Source organism: Carcharhinus amblyrhynchos, chromosome 15 (assembly GCF_965287045.1).
Source record: "Carcharhinus amblyrhynchos chromosome 15, sCarAmb.v2.hapA, whole genome shotgun sequence".
Taxonomy (NCBI): domain Eukaryota; kingdom Metazoa; phylum Chordata; class Chondrichthyes; order Carcharhiniformes; family Carcharhinidae; genus Carcharhinus; species Carcharhinus amblyrhynchos.
Window position 1 is genome coordinate 3,137,008 of NC_137338.1, and position 18,100 is coordinate 3,155,107.

The 18,100-nt window shown below is 48.7% G+C and overlaps 1 protein-coding gene across 14 annotated transcripts in view; it reads right to left on the minus strand.

The window, feature by feature from the left end:
* Positions 1 to 307: 307 nt before the first annotated feature.
* robo2 (roundabout, axon guidance receptor, homolog 2 (Drosophila)) overlaps positions 308 to 18,100 on the minus strand; it is a 509,899-nt gene continuing 492,106 nt past the window's right edge. For 13 of the 14 annotated variants that reach the window (XM_080203357.1, XM_080203355.1, XM_080203348.1 and 10 more), the window contains 4 exons: positions 15,509 to 15,685; positions 7,185 to 7,397; positions 2,247 to 2,471; positions 308 to 583 (listed from right to left, as the gene is read on the minus strand). In XM_080203357.1, coding sequence (XP_080059483.1) covers positions 582 to 583; positions 2,247 to 2,471; positions 7,185 to 7,397; positions 15,509 to 15,685 — 617 coding nt within the window. In that variant the 3' untranslated portion in view covers positions 308 to 581. The remainder of the gene's footprint in view (positions 584 to 2,246; positions 2,472 to 7,184; positions 7,398 to 15,508; positions 15,686 to 18,100) is intronic. The other variant, XM_080203349.1, reaches the window with a different exon arrangement.

Consider the following 18,100-nt stretch of genomic DNA (forward strand, 5'->3'; position numbering starts at 1 on the left):
CAGAATATATAAACAGAAAAGTGATACAGTAATAACCTTAAAAAACATTTTTTGTGTTGTTTTTCAATTTTTAATGGCATCTCTGCCTAATCGATTCACATATAGTACAACAGACCAATAAAAAACTGACATTACACGATGAAAAGTCAAAAAAAAAACAAGGTGAACTTTGTATAGCAATGCAACAGAAATTATTTACATAAGAAATCCCTTTGTCTCTCAGGCTGTGATGGCTAATTTTCTATTCATTTTTGGATTCTTCCCTGTCAAGTCTATTTTTTTTGGGGGGTGGGGAACGGGGGGGGAGGGGGGGGGTGGGTGCGGTGGGTTCAAGAAGAGAGGGAAGGGGTGATGGGGGTGAATTGGAGGGGAAGCAAGGTGATCAAAGGGATGACAAGCAATGTATTCAAGAGTTATGGTGGGGATACATGTGTGGCTGTGTTATCTGGACTTTACATCACATTTACAGATTCTGTCATAATACATTAAATAAGGAGGAGGTTCATTGCACCATTTCAGTGTCGTCGTATCTGTGAGGCTCGGCTCGCTCTGCAGAATCTCAGGAACACGTTTCTTCAGCACTCTGCGGCAAGGGGAACAAGCAGAGAACAAAATGTTAGGATGGGGTAGGAATCTTACAATGCAGAATGTAGCCCAGTCCATCACGCAAACCAGCCTCCCATCTACTCACATTTCCACAAAGTTAGGTGTTGTCAACAAAATTTGGGAATACTACATTTCGTTCCCTTATCCAATCATTCATGTACATTCTGAATATTGTGGTAGGCATGGCGGCCCAGTGGCTAGCACCAGCACAGGACCTGGGTTTGATTCCCGGTCATTGTCTGTGTGGAGTTCGCACATTCTTCCCGTATCTGCACGGGTTTCCTCCAGATGCTCCAGTTTCCTCCCACAGCCCGAAAGACGTGCTGATAAGGTGCATTGGCCATGCTAAATTCACCCTCAGTGCACCCAAACCGGAATGTGGTGATGAGAGAGTTTTCACAGTAACTTCATTGCAGTGTTAATGTAAGCCTACTTGTGATAATAACTAAACTTTAACTTTAAAGGAATGCGTGGAGCCCCAAGTACAGATCCCACTAGTCACTGGCTGCCACTTAAAAAAGACCCATTTATTACTACTCTCTGTTTCCTGTCTTTTAACCAATTCTCAATCCCTGCCAGCATATTACCCCAGATCCATTTTCCAGTGCTTGGCCCATAGCTCTGGAGATTACAGCGGCACAAGTGAATATCTAAATACTTCTTTGAGATTTTCTGATTCAACATCCCCTTCTGGCAGTGAATTCCAGATTCCCATCACCCTCTGGGTGAAATAAATTCTCCTCTATTTATCTCTTAGCCTCCTGTTCACTAGATTGATTCCAGAGATGAGGGGTTTGTTGTATGAAGAGAGATTGAACAGTTTAGGCCTACACTCTCTGGAATTTAGAAGAATGAGGGGGAGATCAAATTGAGGCCTACAAGATGATAAAAGGTATGGATAGAGTAGACATGGAGTGGATGCTTCCTCTTGTGGGGCATTCTGGGACCAGAGGTCATAGTCTGAGGATAAGGGGCAGCAAATTTAAAACAGAGTTGAGGGGAAACTACTTCCCCCAAAGGGTTATGAATCTGTGGAATTTGCTACCCCAAAGTGCGGTGGGTTCTGGGACAGTGAGTAAATTTAAGGAGGAGTTGGACAGATTTTTAATTGGGAATGGGTTGAAGGGTTATGGGGAGAAGGCAGGAGAATGGGGAACATATCAGCCATGATCGAATGGCAGAGCAAACTTGATGGGCCGAATGGCCTAATTTTGCTCCTATATCTTATGAACTTAGACTTTTACATTAAATCTCTGCCCCCTGAATGTTGACCCATCTTGTGAAAAGTGCCTTCCTATGCACTCTATCTAAGGCCTCATAACATTGTGCACTTTTTACATGTCTCCACTCAAACATCACTGCTCCAAGGAAAACAGCCCCAGCCTTTCCAATCTTTTCTCATAGCTCAGCCCTCCAGCCCAGGCAGCATCCCGGAGAACCTCCTCTGCACCATCTCCAGTGCAATCACATCCTTCCGATAATGTGGTGGCCAGAATGGCACGCCAGCTCTGGCCTAACCAGTGTTTTATACAGTTCCAGCGTTATGCCCAACAAGCGAGTCGTAAAAGGTTTAGCGAGTTACGTTTTCTTCTTTTTAAACTCCGCAAGCCTTCCTACATCCCAGCAGCCCAAGTACTTACATACATCCCCTAAAAACTGCCCTTGACCACACGATCCCATATATCCTACATCTGGAAGGTCACTAATGTTCCGCTGATGACTTGCGATTGCTGGACCTCCTCGTGAGGGCACACCTTTCCTGGGTCCGGTCGATCCCTTCGATGAGGCTGTTCCAGATGAACTGTGACCACTAAGGTGGCCCGGTGACGGGAAGCTCGGCTTGCTGTACGGAATGAGGATTTCATCTGGAAAACACCAAAAGCAATGTACAGTCTGATTTGGGGAATTGCACACAGTCAGTTCAGGTGTTTCTCATTTGATCCTGAGGGGTAAGTTAAACCATCTCAGCTGTGGCTCAGACTTGTGCATTCCTGCACCTGACCAGAAATAGCGTGGGAATATGTTTAACTCCAGAGATTTTGGGACAGAGCCCAGGCTGACAGACCCAATGTTGATAAGGTTGTTAAGAAGGCATAGGGTGTGTTAGCTTTTATTGGTAGAGGGATTGAATTTCGGAGCCGTGAGGTCATGTTGCAACTGTACAAAACTCTGGTGTGGCCGCACTTGGAGTATTGCGTACAGTTCTGGTCACCACATTATAAGAAAGATGTGGAGGCATTGGAAAGGGTGCAGAGGAGGTTTACCAGGATGTTGCCTGGTATGGTGGGAAGGTCTTATGAGGAAAGGTTGAGGGACTTGAGGTTATTTTCATTAGAGAGAAGAAGGTTAAGAGGTGACCTGATTGAGGCATACAAGATGATCAGAGGGTTAGATAGGGTGGACAGTGAGAGCCTTTTTCCTTGGATGGTGATGGCCAACTCAAGGGGACATAGCTTTAAATTAAGGGGTGGTAATTATAGGACAGATGTCAGAGGTAGGTTCTTTACTCAGAGGGTAGTAAGGGCATAGAATGCCCTGCCTGCAGCAGTTGTGGACTTGCCAACTTTAAGGGCGTTCAAATAGTCAGTGGATAGGCATATGGATAACATTGGAATAGTTTAGGTTAGCGGGTCATTAGATTGTTGCGCCGACCGGTGGAACCATCGAGGGCCGAAGAGCCTGTACTGCGCTGTAATGTTCTATGTTCAATGCTGAACTGAAGGAGTGCAAGGCGTTGAATGTACAAAGGACCTTCCTAGGGCAGACGGAAGTTTGACCAACAGGAGAATCGAGCTGCATCAGCAACAGGCAGGGAAGTAGCACTGAGGCTGCGAGCTGATCTGCCATGATCTTCATGATAGCAGAGCAAGCTCAAGGGGCTGAATGGTCTCTCCAGCTGCTGATTCTTAAGTCAGACATCTGTTTCCTGGACAGAACATTTAACATGAGACAGGGACTATTCTCCCAGATTGACTTTAAAGATACCAGGGCTCTGTGTTAAAGATGAAGAAGGGAAGGAGGAAAAGAAAGGGATACACTATTAGAAAATTTGTAGCAGAGTGCTCAAGTGGTGGGGCTTTTGCTCACGAGAATTCGGCAAACGGCATCTCAGCAGAGAACAAGTAATCTCAGGGAACACGCTCTTAACTTTTCTCTTTAGACTCCGTGCTGTTGGGATGGCAATGAGGGCAGTGATATGCTCCTCCTGCAGGATGTGGGAACTCAGGTTGAATTCCGTTATCCCTGATGACTATACCTGTGGGAAGTGCATTTGGCTGCGGCTGCTGGGAGACTGAGTTAAGGAGGTGGAGCTGGATGCACACCCAGGCTCATCCGGAATGCTGAACACTTCATAGATAAGAGTTTTAGTGAGGCAGTCACACCTAAGATGCAGGCAGAGAGAGTTGCTGGGTGACCACCAGGAAAGGCAAAGAGAGCAGCCAGAGAGTGCAGGAGGCACTTGTCCAACAAGGGGCATACACGCAGTAGGTCATTTGAGGGCTGCTCTTGGATGTTTCGAGAGTAGCCTAGTGCTTCACGTCGTTAGTGTACGCTTAACGTGGACCAGATGGTGGGCAACATGACAGCTCAGTGACTATCACCGTTTGCTGTGTAGATACATGGATTTGGGCCAGTGTCTGTGGGAGTTTGCGCATTCATTGAGGTAGAGAGATTCTTCCCGCTCAGAAAGGACAGCAGGACTAGCAGGTACAGCCTCAAGGTAAGGGGGGCAGGGCAGTTTAGAACAGAGTTGAGGAACTTCTTCACTCAAAGGGTGGTGAATCTCTGGAATTCTCTGCCTGTTGAAGTGGTGGAGGCTACCTCGCTAAATATATTTAAGTCCCGGGTAGATAGGTTTCTGATAGACAAGGGAATTAAGGGTTCTGGGGAGAAAGCGGAATTGATCCACTTCAGATCGGCCATGATCTTTTTGAATGGCGGGGCAGGCTCGAAGGGCTAGATGGCCTACTCCTACTACCTATGTTCTTATTCTCCCCATGCTTGCGTGGGTTTCCTCCGGGTGCTCCAGTTTCCTCCCACACCCTTAGGCTGATTGGTGTAACAAATTGTCCCTGAATTAGTCTCCCCTCAATCTAGTTTCCAACGTGGAGTGCCATAAGCATAGACAAGGGTCATGGATGGAGAGGGGACTCACAATGTTGAAATGGCGGTGCGGGCCCGAAGAGCCTGTTTCCCGTGCTGTGTTGTTCTTTGAGGTCCCCCGTGGCCATTTCCCTTATAAACAAGTATATCATTTGGGAGGAGGGGACACGACCGTTCAGGTGAAAGCAGCAGTAGCCAAACCTGTGGCACTACAACTGGCACTTGAACACAGCGGGAAAGCATAAAAAGAAAGCAGGACCATTGTGATAGGAGACTCGTGCGTTAGGGGGACAGGAAGTAGATTCTGTGGCTGCAATGGGGGGGCCAGGGTGGTGTGTTGCCTCCCAGGTGCCAGGGTCAAGAATATCTCAGGTCAGCTGCAGAACATTCTCAAGGGGGAAGAGTGAAGCAGCCAGAAGTCATTGCGTACATTGGCACAAGTGATGTACATAGAAATAGGGACGAGGTTCTGAGGAGTGATTACAGAGAGCTAGGAAATAGGTTAAGAAACAAGGCCTCAATGGTGGTAATCTCTGGATTACTTCCAGTGGTACCTGCTAGTGAGTGTAAAACAGGAGAATATGGCAGATGAATGCATAGCTAAAGAATTGGTGCAGGGATGCAGATTCTGAGATCAGTAGGATCTTTTTTTAAGGGCAGAGGTACCTGTTTAAGAGGGACGGGTTGCATCTGAACGGGGGGGGACAGATTTGCTACTGCTATGAGGGAGGGTTTAAACTAGATTAGCACAGGGGAGGCAGGCAAGCAAATGAGCAGGTGAAAGGAGTTGCAGAGTTAGATACAGATTAAAGCTCCCTCTACACTGTCCCCCATCAAACACTCCCAGGACAGGTACAGCACAGGGTTAGATACAGAATAAAGCTCTCTCTACACTGTCCCCATCAAACACTCCCAGGACAGGTACAGCACGGGGTCAGATACAGAGTAAAGCTCCCTCTGTACTATCCCCATCAAACACTCCCAGGACAGGTACAGCACGGGGTTAGATACAGAGTAAAGCTCCCTCTACACTGTCCCCATCAAACACTCCCAGGGCAGGTACAGCACGGGGTTAGATACAGAGTAAAGCTCCCTCTACACTGTCCCCATCAAACACTCCCAGGGCAGGTACAGCACGGGGTTAGATACAGAGTAAAGCTCCCTCTACACTGTCCCCATCAAACATTCCCAGGACAAGTACAGCATGGGGTTAGATACAGAGTAAAGCTCCCTCTACACTGTCCCCATCAAACATTCCCAGGACAAGTACAGCATGGGGTTAGATACAGAGTAAAGCTCCCTCTACACTGTCCCCATCAAACATTCCTAGGACAGGTACAGCACGGGGTTAGATACAGAGTAAAGGTCCCTTTACACTGTCCCCATTAAACACTGTAAGGAGTCTCACAAGACCAGATGAAAGTCCAGCAGGTTTATTTGTAGCAAACACCGTTAGCTTTCAGAGCTGGCTATTCTTTCAGCAAGTGGGTGATAGTTCTGATCACAAACAGGGCATATAAAGACCCAAATTCAATTTACATGAATAATGATTGGAATGTGAGTCTTTACAGCTAATCAAGTCTTAAAGGTACAGACAGTGAGAGTAGAGAGAGCTTTAAGCACAGGTTAAAGCCTCAACTGGGATCTTGGGTTCATGTCACACTATCTGTAACCCCCACAACTTGCCTGGGCTTGCAAAATCTCACTAACTTTCCTGTCTGGAAACAACATACATCTCTTTAACCTGTGCTTAATGCTATCTCCATTCACATTGTCTGTACCTTTAAGACTTGATTAGCTATAAAGACTCACATTCTAATCATTATCCATGTAAATTGAGTTTATATGCCCTATTTGTGATCAGAACTCCTGACCACCTGACAAAGGAGCAGCCAGTTCCAAAATGGCATTTGCTACAAATAAACCTGTTGAGCTTTAACCTGGTGTTGTGAGACTTCTTACTGTGTTTGCCCCAGTCCAATGCCAGCATCTCCACCCCATCAAACACTCCCAGCACAGGGTGAGATATAGGGTAGAGCTCCCTCTACACCGTCCTCATCAAACGTTTCCAGGGTAGGTACAGTTTGGAGTTAGATACAGAATCACATAATTTGTGCCGTGCAGTAGAAGGTTATTCAGTCCATCATATTTGCATCGGCTCTCTGAATGAGCAATTCACCACGTGCTATTCCCCCAACTTCTCCCAGTAACCCTTCCTTTTCCGATAACCATTAAATTCCCTTCTGAACGCAGCACCTTGATTGAACCTGCCTGCACTATACTCTCAGACAGTGCACACCTCAACCAATTGCCTTGTGATAGATTTCTCCATCGAGATTAGACTGAGTCCACCTCGGAGGCGTTAACTCACAACACAGGATGTGAATTCAATAAAAACACCACCCCTTCCTTATTGCATAGGGATTTCCCCAGTTTCTTATGAGCTTCCGAACTCTGGCCTCTCGCTCTCGTACCTGACCCAAGTGTTGGCTTCTGTTGCAGTTTGCTCCGTGAGTCTTCTTGATGCATGTGGTCTAGAGATGTTTTGGCCAGATGTTCCACGTTCTCTTCTAGGCAGGGTAGTTGCTGTCTCTCTAGCGAACCCGCCACGCCTGTTCCTTTTGGTGCTTGCCCAGATTGGAGCTTTGAACCCTGACATGGTGGAGGGTCAGGTGGTGGAGGCAAGTCTTTGTGAAAAAATAGAAAACACAGCAGGTCAAACATAACCTCACGCGATTGAGACACCTCGTTCTTGTGATCTCCTGCTTATATTTACCAAGCCGAGGGAATCGATGGTGGGCATTGTTGAACTCTTCACCTCTTCCCCCTTGTTGCAGGTAGTAGCAAGCACTCATAGAATCCCTACAGTGCAGAAATAGGTCATTCGGCCCATCGAACCTGCGTCAATCACAGTCCCACCCAGGCTGTATCCCCATAATCCCACTTATTTGCCCGACATGAATGGGCAAAATTCAGCACGGCCAATCAACCTAACCCAGTCTTTTGGGCTGTGGGAGGAAACCGGAGCACCCGGAGAAAACCCATGCAGACACGGGGAGAGCGTGCAGTCTTCGCACATAGAGTGAGCTAAGCCGGGAATCGAACCCGGGTCCCTGGTGCTGTGAGGCAGCGGTGCTAACCACTGTGCCGCCCAAAATAGGAATGTCGCAAGCTTCAAATGCAAGATGGATCTTGCGCTGCACTGTCTTCACAAGCACAGCTCAACACATCTGGGAACCTGGAAGCTCCATCATTTCCAACCTGCTCCTGCCCCACTAACTCACCATTCGTCATCCCTTCACTGTCACTGCATCAGAATCCTGGACTGACAGCATAGTGGAAGGGTGGGTGCGGGGTGGGGGGTCACCTTCACCAGACACCAGCTCAAGCCAATGGCACACCACCACTTTCCCAAGGGGCAAGGAGGGACAGGTGATAAATGCTGGCCTTACCAGTGACACCTGCATCCCGAGAATGAAAGAAAAACCTCAGCAAAGTTGGAATAAATATGGAACATATTTGGGGTGGCACTGGGTCATATCAAAGGTAAAGTGTTGGGAATAACGCCACCATTCGTAAAGAGGGAAATAAATCAAAGCAGCTTCTTTATGGATGGCTGGTCAGAGGAGAAATTAGTGCTGACTTAATTAACCCCCCATCCTGTCCCGTGACAAATCCTATCGCCTGTTTCTGTCACAGAAATCTGGCACTTCCCAACCATCCGATTCCCCAGTACCTTCCACTGTATTTCCCATAGAGACTCTCACTCATCTCACTGCGCCCCACCACCCACCCCCTCCTCCCCACTCAGCTCACGGTGAGAGGGCTGATATTATATCGGATCAAAGGTTCACACTTCTATCGAACTTTTCATGACCTGAGTTCATCCCATTTTCCATTCATTGAAGTGCTTTGAAGTCTACTCACCGCTGTAATGAGGAAAACGCAGCAGTCAGTTTGCACACATCAAGATCCCACAACTTACAACGTAATAATGACAAGGGCAGCCGATGGCCTGGTGGTATTATCGCTGGACTATGAATCCAGAAACTCAGCTAATGTTCTGGGGAACCGGGTTCGAATCCCACCATGGCAGATGGTGGAATTGGAGTTCAATTAAAAATATCTGGAATTAAGAATCTACCGATGACCATGAAACCATTGCTGATTATCAGGAAAAACCCATCTGGTTCACTAACATCCTTTAGGGAAGTAAATTTGCCTACATGTGACTCCAGAGCAATGTGGTTGACTCTCAACTGCCCTCGGGCAACTAGGGATTGGCAATAAATGCTGGCCCAACCAGTCATATCCATGTCCCTATGAATGAATAAAACAGAAAAAGGTCACTGCTTTTTTCACTGATGTTGGTTGAGAGATAAATACTGGTCCAGGACAATGTGCAGAATTCCCCTGCACTTCTTATCGAGACAGGGATGGGGGGGGATGTTGAGTGGACAAGGATGAAAATAGTATTACGTTGTGGGTTGAGAGATAAATGTTGGAGTCCTCAATGCTCCAATGTGCTGAATGGGAAGCTGAGTGCTATTTGTTGAGTTTTCATCGAATTGGATGTGGAGGGCAAGGATGTGGAGGGCAAGGATAGAGAGGACAGAGTGGGAGCTACATTAAAGCAACCATCAATCAGGAGCACAAAGTCATGCATGTGGACTGACCTGAGGTGTTTGATGGTTACCCAATCTGTGTCTGGTGTCTCCATTGTGGAGGAGTCTGCACTGCGTCCAGTGAACGCAGCTTACGTAATTGAAAAGAGTACAAGGAAATCTGAGGATGGGATTTTCCAGACCCGCTGCATGGCGGGGGGGGGGTGGTGGCCCAGTGACTTTCGACAGGACTGGACGATCTTGATGGTGGATGGGGCAGGAAAATCCCACCCCGTTTCAACTGGAGGGAGTGATGGGGGGGCCCCCCTGGATGGGGGGAAAGGGAAGGAGGTGAAGGAGGGGGAGCCGCATCTCCATTGTTTTCTTGGCAAAGTGGGACGGGAAGTGGAGGGGGTGAGAGAGGACATGAGCGAGTTACTGCGGAGGGAATGATTCCTTCAGAATAGAGGAAGTGTAATGTTCGCTATTTGTAATATAATGAGTAGAGGTGATGGTAATGTTTGCTATTTGTAATGTAATGAACAGAGGTAATGTAATGTTTGCTACTTCTCTCTCCACAGATGCTGTCGATAAGGCGTGATGAGTAAGTGCAGCAATTTTAGTTGATGCCTCCTTTGGTTTTTTTAGCTCCTGCAGTACGCTGGCCTGCTCTGTCAGAGCTGGCAGAGCTCAGTGCTAACACCTGGCTGTCTGGAATGAATAGTGAGCTCTCTCTGGGGCACACTGGAGATGTGACAAGACCCCAGCACAATACAAACTCGTTCTGCTCCCCAGTATTGGCATCGCTCCCCTCAGCCAACGTCACGCTGAGGGAAGACAGGAGTACAAGATGATGCGAGTCACTGGGCACACCACGGGATTCACCTTCAGTTACTCCACTGAACTTCTGACAGGCATGGCATTGTGAAGGGCAGCTGGTTCCAGCTCTCAGGTGAAGAGAAGGTGGCCAGATTTCCCGCACCATCTAGCGAGATGTTTGCACAAACACTCGATGTGACAGCTGCCCATTTTCAGCTTGGTTTGTCTTTATAGCTCTGATCAATTATGGCTCCTCACTCTCCTGGCTGCTGCTTGTATGGCAATGCTGTCACAACATCACCCCCCATTAAATCCAGCTGATAAATCCTGCCCAGGACTGATTGCTTGAAGGGAGAGACGCTCCAGACAATGCACTGCCGACAGACGCGGTGCACTGATGTCACAACGTAACAGATATCGAATGTTGCGGGTTGCACAGATCAGGAAGGAGCAGTGAGTTGCTGCATTTCTAAAGCGAGCAGTATATTAATGAGCAGCAAACCAGTACTGTACCCCAGTGTTATACAGCGGCAGACCCATCTCCACCAGTACTGTACCCCAGTGTTATACAGCGGCAGACCCATCTCCACCAGTACTGTACCCCAGTGTTATAAGAACATAAGAACATAAGAAATAGGAGCAGGAGTAGGCCATCTAGCCCTTCGAGCCTGCCCCGCCATTCAATAAGATCATGGCTGATCTGTCGTGGCTCAGTTCCACCTTCCCGCCCTCTCCCCATAACCCTTAATCCCCTCTCTTATCAAAAACCCATCAACCCGCGTCTTAAAAATATTTAGCGAGGCAGCCTCCACCACTTCAACGGGCAGAGAATTCCAGAGATTCACCACCCTTTGAGTGAAGAAGTTCCTCCTCAACTCCGTTCTAAACCGCCCCCCCTTTATCTTGAGGCTGTGCCCCCTAGTCCTACTGTCTTTTTTGAGCGGGAAGAGTCTCTCCACCTCTATCCTATCCATCCCATTCATCATCTTATACGTCTCAATGAGATCTCCCCTCATTCTTCTAAACTCCAACGAGTACAAGCCTAGTTTATTCAGCCTCTCCTCATAGCTCAACCCCCTCAACTCCGGTATCAGCCTAGTAAACCTCCTCTGCACTCCCTCCAAGGCCAAAATATCTTTGCGCAGGTGCGGCGCCCAAAACTGCACACAGTACTCCAGCTGCGGCCTCACCAATGCCCTATACAGCTGCAGCAAGACCTCCCTACTTTTATATTCAATCCCCCTCGCTATGAAGGCCAGCATCCCATTCGCCTTCCTGACCACCTGCTGCACCTGCAAGCTGGGTTTTTGCGACTCATGCACAAGGACCCCGAGGTCCCTCTGCACCGTCGCCTGCTGCAGTTTTTCGCCACGTAAGTAATAGTCCTTCCTACCATTATTCCTACCAAAGTGGACCACCTCACACTTGCCAACATTAAATTCCATTTGCCATTTCCTGGCCCATTCGCCCAGCCTATCTAGATCCTTCTGCAGACTCTCCACACCCTCCGCACAATTTGCCGTTCCCCCAATCTTGGTGTCATCAGCAAATTTCGACACTCTACACTCGGTTCCCTCCTCCAGATCATCTATATAAATGGTAAAAAGCTGAGGCCCCAGCACCGACCCCTGGGGCACTCCACTAGTCACCATCCGCCAATCCGAATAGCACTCGTTGACCCCCACTCTCTGCCTCCTATTTGACAACCAATCCTCTATCCACGCTAACACCCTACCCCCAACTCCATGTCCCTCGACCTTCTGCAATAACCTCTTGTGAGGTACTTTGCCAAACGTCTTCTGAAAATCTAGAAAGACCACATCCACCGGCTCTCCTCTATCCACCGCCCTAGACACATCCTCATAGAACTCCAGTAAATTTGTCAGACACGACTTCCCTTTAATGAAACCGTGTTGCGTCTGCTCTATCAAGCAATTCCCTTCAAGATGCCTCGCAATTTCCTCCTTAATGACGGATTCTAACATTTTACCTACCACAGACGTTAAGCTAACCGGCCTATAATTCCCCGCCTTTTGCCTGGCACCCTTCTTAAACAACGGCGTAACATTAGCCGTTTTCCAATCTTCCGGCACTTTCCCGGAATCCAGCGACATCTGGAAAATAACCACCAAGGCATCCACTATCACCTCCGCCATTTCTTTCAGAACCCTCGGATGCATTCCATCCGGTCCTGGGGACTTGTCCAGAATCAGCCCCTCCAGTCTGTCGAGCACCGCCTCTCTAGTAACAGTAATGTCATTAAGACCCTCCAGTCCTACCACCTTTCCATCGCTAACACCCGGCAAATTATTCACGTCCTCCTCCGTGAAGACAGAAACAAAAAAGTTATTCAATACCTTAGCCATATCCCCATCCCCTACCACTAGGTCCCCGTTCTCATCCTCTAAAGGACCAACGTTCACCCTAGCCAGCCTCTTCCTTTTTATATATTTATAAAAACTCTTGCTATCCTTTTTTATATTAAGCGCTAGCCCAGCTTCATAGTTTCTCCTACCCTTCTTTATCAACTTCTTTGTCAATCTTTGTTGACATTTAAACCTCTCCCAATCCTCTTCTCGCCCACTACTCTTAGCTACTCTAAATTCCTCCGCTTTTAATTTAACACTTTCCTTCACCTCCTTCGTTATCCACGGCTTATTACCTCTCCTCCTATTGTCCTTTTTGACAATCGGAATAAATTTCCGCTGAGCACCAAGAAAGATCTCCTTAAAGATCCTCCACTGCTCCTCAGCAGACCCTCCCTCCAACGCGCTCCCCCTGTCAACACCCGTCCCCACCAGTACTGAACCCCAGTGTTACACAGTGACAGACCGGTCCCCACCAGTACTGAACCCCAGTGTTATACAGTGACAGACCCGTCCCCACCAGTACTGTACCCCAGTGTTATACAGTGACAGACCCGTCCCCACCAGTACTGAACCCCAGTGTTATACAGTGACAGACCCGTCCCCACCAGTACTGTACCCCAGTGTTATACAGCGACAGACCCGTCCCCACCAGTACTGTATCCCAGTGTTATACAGTGACAGACCCCACCAGTACTGCACCCCAGTGTTATACAGTGACAGACCCATCCCCACCAGTACTGTACCCCAGTGTTATACAGTTACAGACCCATCCCCACCAGCACTGTACCCCAGTGTTATACAGTGACAGACCCGTCCCCACCAGTACTATACCCTAGTGTTATACAGCGACAGACATGTCCCCACCAGTACTGTACCCCAGTGTTATACAGCGACAGACCCGTCCCCACCAGTACTGTACCCCAGTGTTATACAGTGACAGACCCGTCCCCACCAGTACTGTACCCCAGTGTTATACAGCGACAGACCCGTCCCCACCAGTACTGTACCCCAGTGTTATACAGTGACAGACCCATCCCCACCAGTACTGTACCCCAGTGTTATACAGTGACAGACCCATCCCCACGAGTACTGTACCCCAGTGTTACACAGCGACAGACCTATCTCCACCAGTACTGTACCCCAGTGTTACACAGTGACAGACCAATCTCCACCAGTACTGTACCCCAGTATTACACAGTGACAGACCCATCTCCACCAGTACTGTACCCCAGTGTTACACAGTGACAGACCCATCTCCACCAGTACTGTACCCGAGTGTTACACAGTGACAGACCTATCTCCACCAGTACTGTACCCCAGTGTTATACAGTGACAGACCCGTCCCCACCAGTACTGTACCCCAGTGTTATACAATGACAGACCCGTCCCCACCAGTACTGTACCCCAGTGTTGTAAACTGACAGACCCGTCCCCACCAGTTCTGTACTGCAGTGTTATACAGTGACAGACCCGTCCCCACCAGTTCTGTACTGCAGTGTTATACAGTGACAGACCCGTCCCCACCAGGACTGTACCCCAGTGTTATACAGCGACAGACCCTTCCCCACCAGTACTGTACCCCAGTGTTATACACTGACAGATCCATCCTCAACACTACTGTACCCCAGTGTTATACAGTGACAGACCCGTCCCCACCAGTACTGTACCCCAGTGTTATACAGTGATAGACCCATCTCGCACTGTCAGAGGGTCAGTACTGAGGGAGCGCCGCACTGTCAGAGGGTCAGTACTGAGGGAGTGCCGCACTGTCAGAGGGTCAGTACTGAGGGATTGCCGCACTGTCAGAGGGTCAGTACTGAGGGAGTGCTGCACTGTCAGAGGGTCAGTACTGATGGAGTGCTGCACTGTCAGAGGGTCAGTACTGAGGGAGTGCCACACTGTCAGAGGGTCAGTACTGAGGGAGTGCTGCACTGTCAGAGGGTCAGTACTGATGGAGTGCTGCACTGTCAGAGGGTCAGTACTGAGGGAGTGCCACACTGTCAGAGGGTCAGTGCTGAGGGAGTGCCACACTGTCAGAGGGTCAGTGCTGAGGGAGTGCCACACTATCAGAGGGTCAGTACTGAGGGAGTGCTGCACTGTCAGAGGGTCAGTGCTGAGGGAGTGCTGCACTGTCAGAGGGTCAGTACTGAGGGAGTGCTGCACTGTCAGAGGGTCAGTGCTGAGGGAGTGCTGCACTGTCAGAGGGTCAGTGCTGAGGGAGTGCTGCACTGTCAGAGGGTCAGTACTGAGGGAGTGCCACACTGTCAGAGGGTCAGTGCTGAGGGAGTGCTGCACTGTCAGAGGGTCAGTACTGAGGGAGTGCCGCACTGTCAGAGGGTCAGTACTGAGGGAGTGCTGCACTGTCAGAGGGTCAGTACTGAGGGAGTGCTGCACTGTCAGAGGGTCAGTACTGAGGGAGTGCTACATTGCTGGAGATTCCACCTTTCAGATGAAGTTTCAGTTTGCCTATTGACGTGGTGAGTTGTGCTGTCATAGAAGATGAAAAATGAATGATTTAATATGTTCAAAATTGGATTTAACATTCTTGCTGGCCAAGTCCGATCCCACGTGTGTAACCTCTCCAGCCCATAACCCACTGAGACTTGTGCTCACCTAAATCCAGTTTCCTGTGTGTCTCTAAATTCTCTCTACTGTGCCTTCAGCCACCTCGTCCCTAAACTCTGAAAACCCCCAACCCCACAACTCCCACCTGCCCATCACACCCTCCTCCCTCTTTTATCTCTTCCTTCCTTTAAGACCCACCTCAATACTGAGCTCTTAGATCGAGCTTCTAATCATTGACCCAAGCGTCTCCTCGTGCGCATCAGTGTCAAACTGTGAGTTCTGGTCACGCGAGGCCCTTGGGAGGTTTTCCTGCGACATACATGCAAGTTCCTGCTGTGGATAATGGTGGTCAGGGAGCAGACATATCCAGCGCCTTCCTTCACCCAAACTCAATCCCTTTCAATCCAGCCCTGGTGGACGGCGGTCAGACCCAGGACTCACCATCTGCTGCCGCCTCCCGGCGGTGTGGCGCTGAGGGCTGCTCCAGTCGGACCCCAGCTGGCTTGTGTTTCTTTGGAGGTCTGGACCTCTGGCACTGACCGTGAGCCGCGCTCACACTGCCGCTGCTGGAGAAGGGACTGCTGGGCTGGTGCCTCTGTGAAGAGGAATAGCCTTTACCTGTTGGCATAAGAAACCCCAAAGGGGAGACAGAAGGTTAAAGACTTGTTCGGCCGTTGTTCTAACACTTTGCGGTGTCACTCCCCGGGCTCCAACTGAAACAGTGCGTACAGTTCCCAGCACCAGGGCATCTTGACCTTGCTGGAGAGCTTGCAGGAGATTCACTGGACTGGTCTCAGGGATGAGGAACAGGGCAATCTGGGTTCGCTCACCTTTTTGAAGAGAAGGCTAAGAGGAGATGTAATACAACTAATAATGTGAAGAAAGGGGTAGCAGTAGGCCATTCGGTCCGTCAGGCCTGCTCCACCATTCAATAAGATCATGGCTGATCTGATTGTAATCTCAACGTCACTTTCCTGCCTCTTCCCCATAATCCTTTGGCAGCACGGTGGCACGGTGGTTAGCACTGCTGCCTCACAGCGCCAGGGACCTGGGTTCGATTCCCAGCCTGAGTCGCTGTCTATGTGGATTCTGCACGTTCTCCCCATGTCTGCTCTGGTTTCCTTCCACAGTCCGAAAGATGAGCAGGTTGGGTGCACTGGCCTTGCTAAATTCTCCCCCAATGTACCAGAACAGGTGCCAGAGGTGTGGCGACTAGGGGATTTTCGCAGTAACTTCATTGCAGTGTTAATATAAGCCTTACTTGCGACACGAATCAATAAAGTTTAAGACTTTAACTCCCTTGCAGTTCAAGATTATGCAGAGTTTCAGTTGAGCGAATAAAGAGGAATAGTTTTCTGTGCCAGGAGAGTGGGGAACCTGAGGATTCAGATGGAAAACAATCGGCCCAAGACGCAGAGTCATTGTGAGGAAACTAATTGTACACAGCCAGTTGTTGTGATCTGGAAGGTGCTGCCTGAAAGGGCTGTGGAAGCAGGTTCAATAATAACTCTCAAAAGAGAACTGGAAAAATAGAACAAAGAACAAGGAAAATTACAGCATCGGAACATTCGGCCCTCCAAGCCTGCACCGATCATGCTGCCGGGATTAACTAAAACCCCCTACCCTTCCGGGGACCATATCCCTCTATCCCATCCTATTCATATGTTTGTCAAGACGCCCCTTAAAACTCACTACCGTATCCATTTCCACTATCTCCACTGGTAGTGAGTTCCAGGCACCCACCACCCTCTGTGCAAAATATCTGCCTTGTACATCTCCTTGCCCCTGCTGGCAGCAGGAACAACACTGGCTAGTGAGAAGGAGCAGTGGATCAGGAGGTCATCAAATAGCTTTTTCAAAGACTGGCACACACATGCTGGGCACAATTGGATTCCTTCAATGTCTCACCCAGAATATGACATCAAGGCATTTAGCTGGGGTTCAGCAAGGTATCACCAAGGACCTGTTTTCAGGCAAGGAACTCAAAAAGAAGATATTTGCGTACACACACACACACACACACACACACACACACACACATGCGAGTGTGCACAAACGTACACATGCACATACAGATGCAAATACACACACATATGTGCATGCACACAAACACACGTGTGCATATGCACCCATGTGCACATGCACACCTGCACACACACTCACACGCACACAACTGCGTACATGTACACACACACAGATGCATCTACATACACACACATGCACACATATGCACATACATACAAACATGTGCATGTACACACATGCACATGCATGTATATACACATACACATTCACGCACGCACACACATGCAGGCACGCATGCATATTGTTCCCCCCGGAACTCCCTCTCTAACAGCACTGTGGGTGCACCTACACCACATGGACTGCAGCGGGTTCAAGAAGGCAGCTCACCACCACCTTCTCAAGGTCAATTAGAGTTGGGCAATAAACGGTGACCTGGGTAGTGACACCCACGTCTCACAAACAAATAATAAAGAAAAGCTCAAAATCATGAGATTCAGAAACAGTAAATGGTTCTCGCAATCTAAAATGGGAACCATAAACATCCTGAATGAGTGAGACACTTTCAAATTCACCTCCCTGAGACCAGACTGCCCATGTCGATGGAGACAGCTCTCTTCAACTCCACCACATCCAGTCAAAGAGCTCCAATGACAGGTGACGTCAATCAGAATATTACCCAGATTTCCTGTTTCCAATTCCGAACGTTATTTGCAGTCTCCATATGAAGGTGATTATCGGAATTTATGGAAAGCAGGAGTTAATACACTCAAAGCATTGTAAATCAGAGTGCAACGTGCTTACCAAATCCCATCTGATAAAATAAGAGTTAAAACAGTTGGGACAAAAGGTTTATTGAAGACTCTAATTGCTAATAGGAATCAGATACATCCTGGGAGTCACTGTAGTGGAGAAAGAAAGTGAAGAGAGAGCAGCAGGGAGAGAGAACAGCAGGTCACTGAAGACAGGACTAAGATGAGTGTGAGCAGGATCATTAGTGTGAGAAATAGT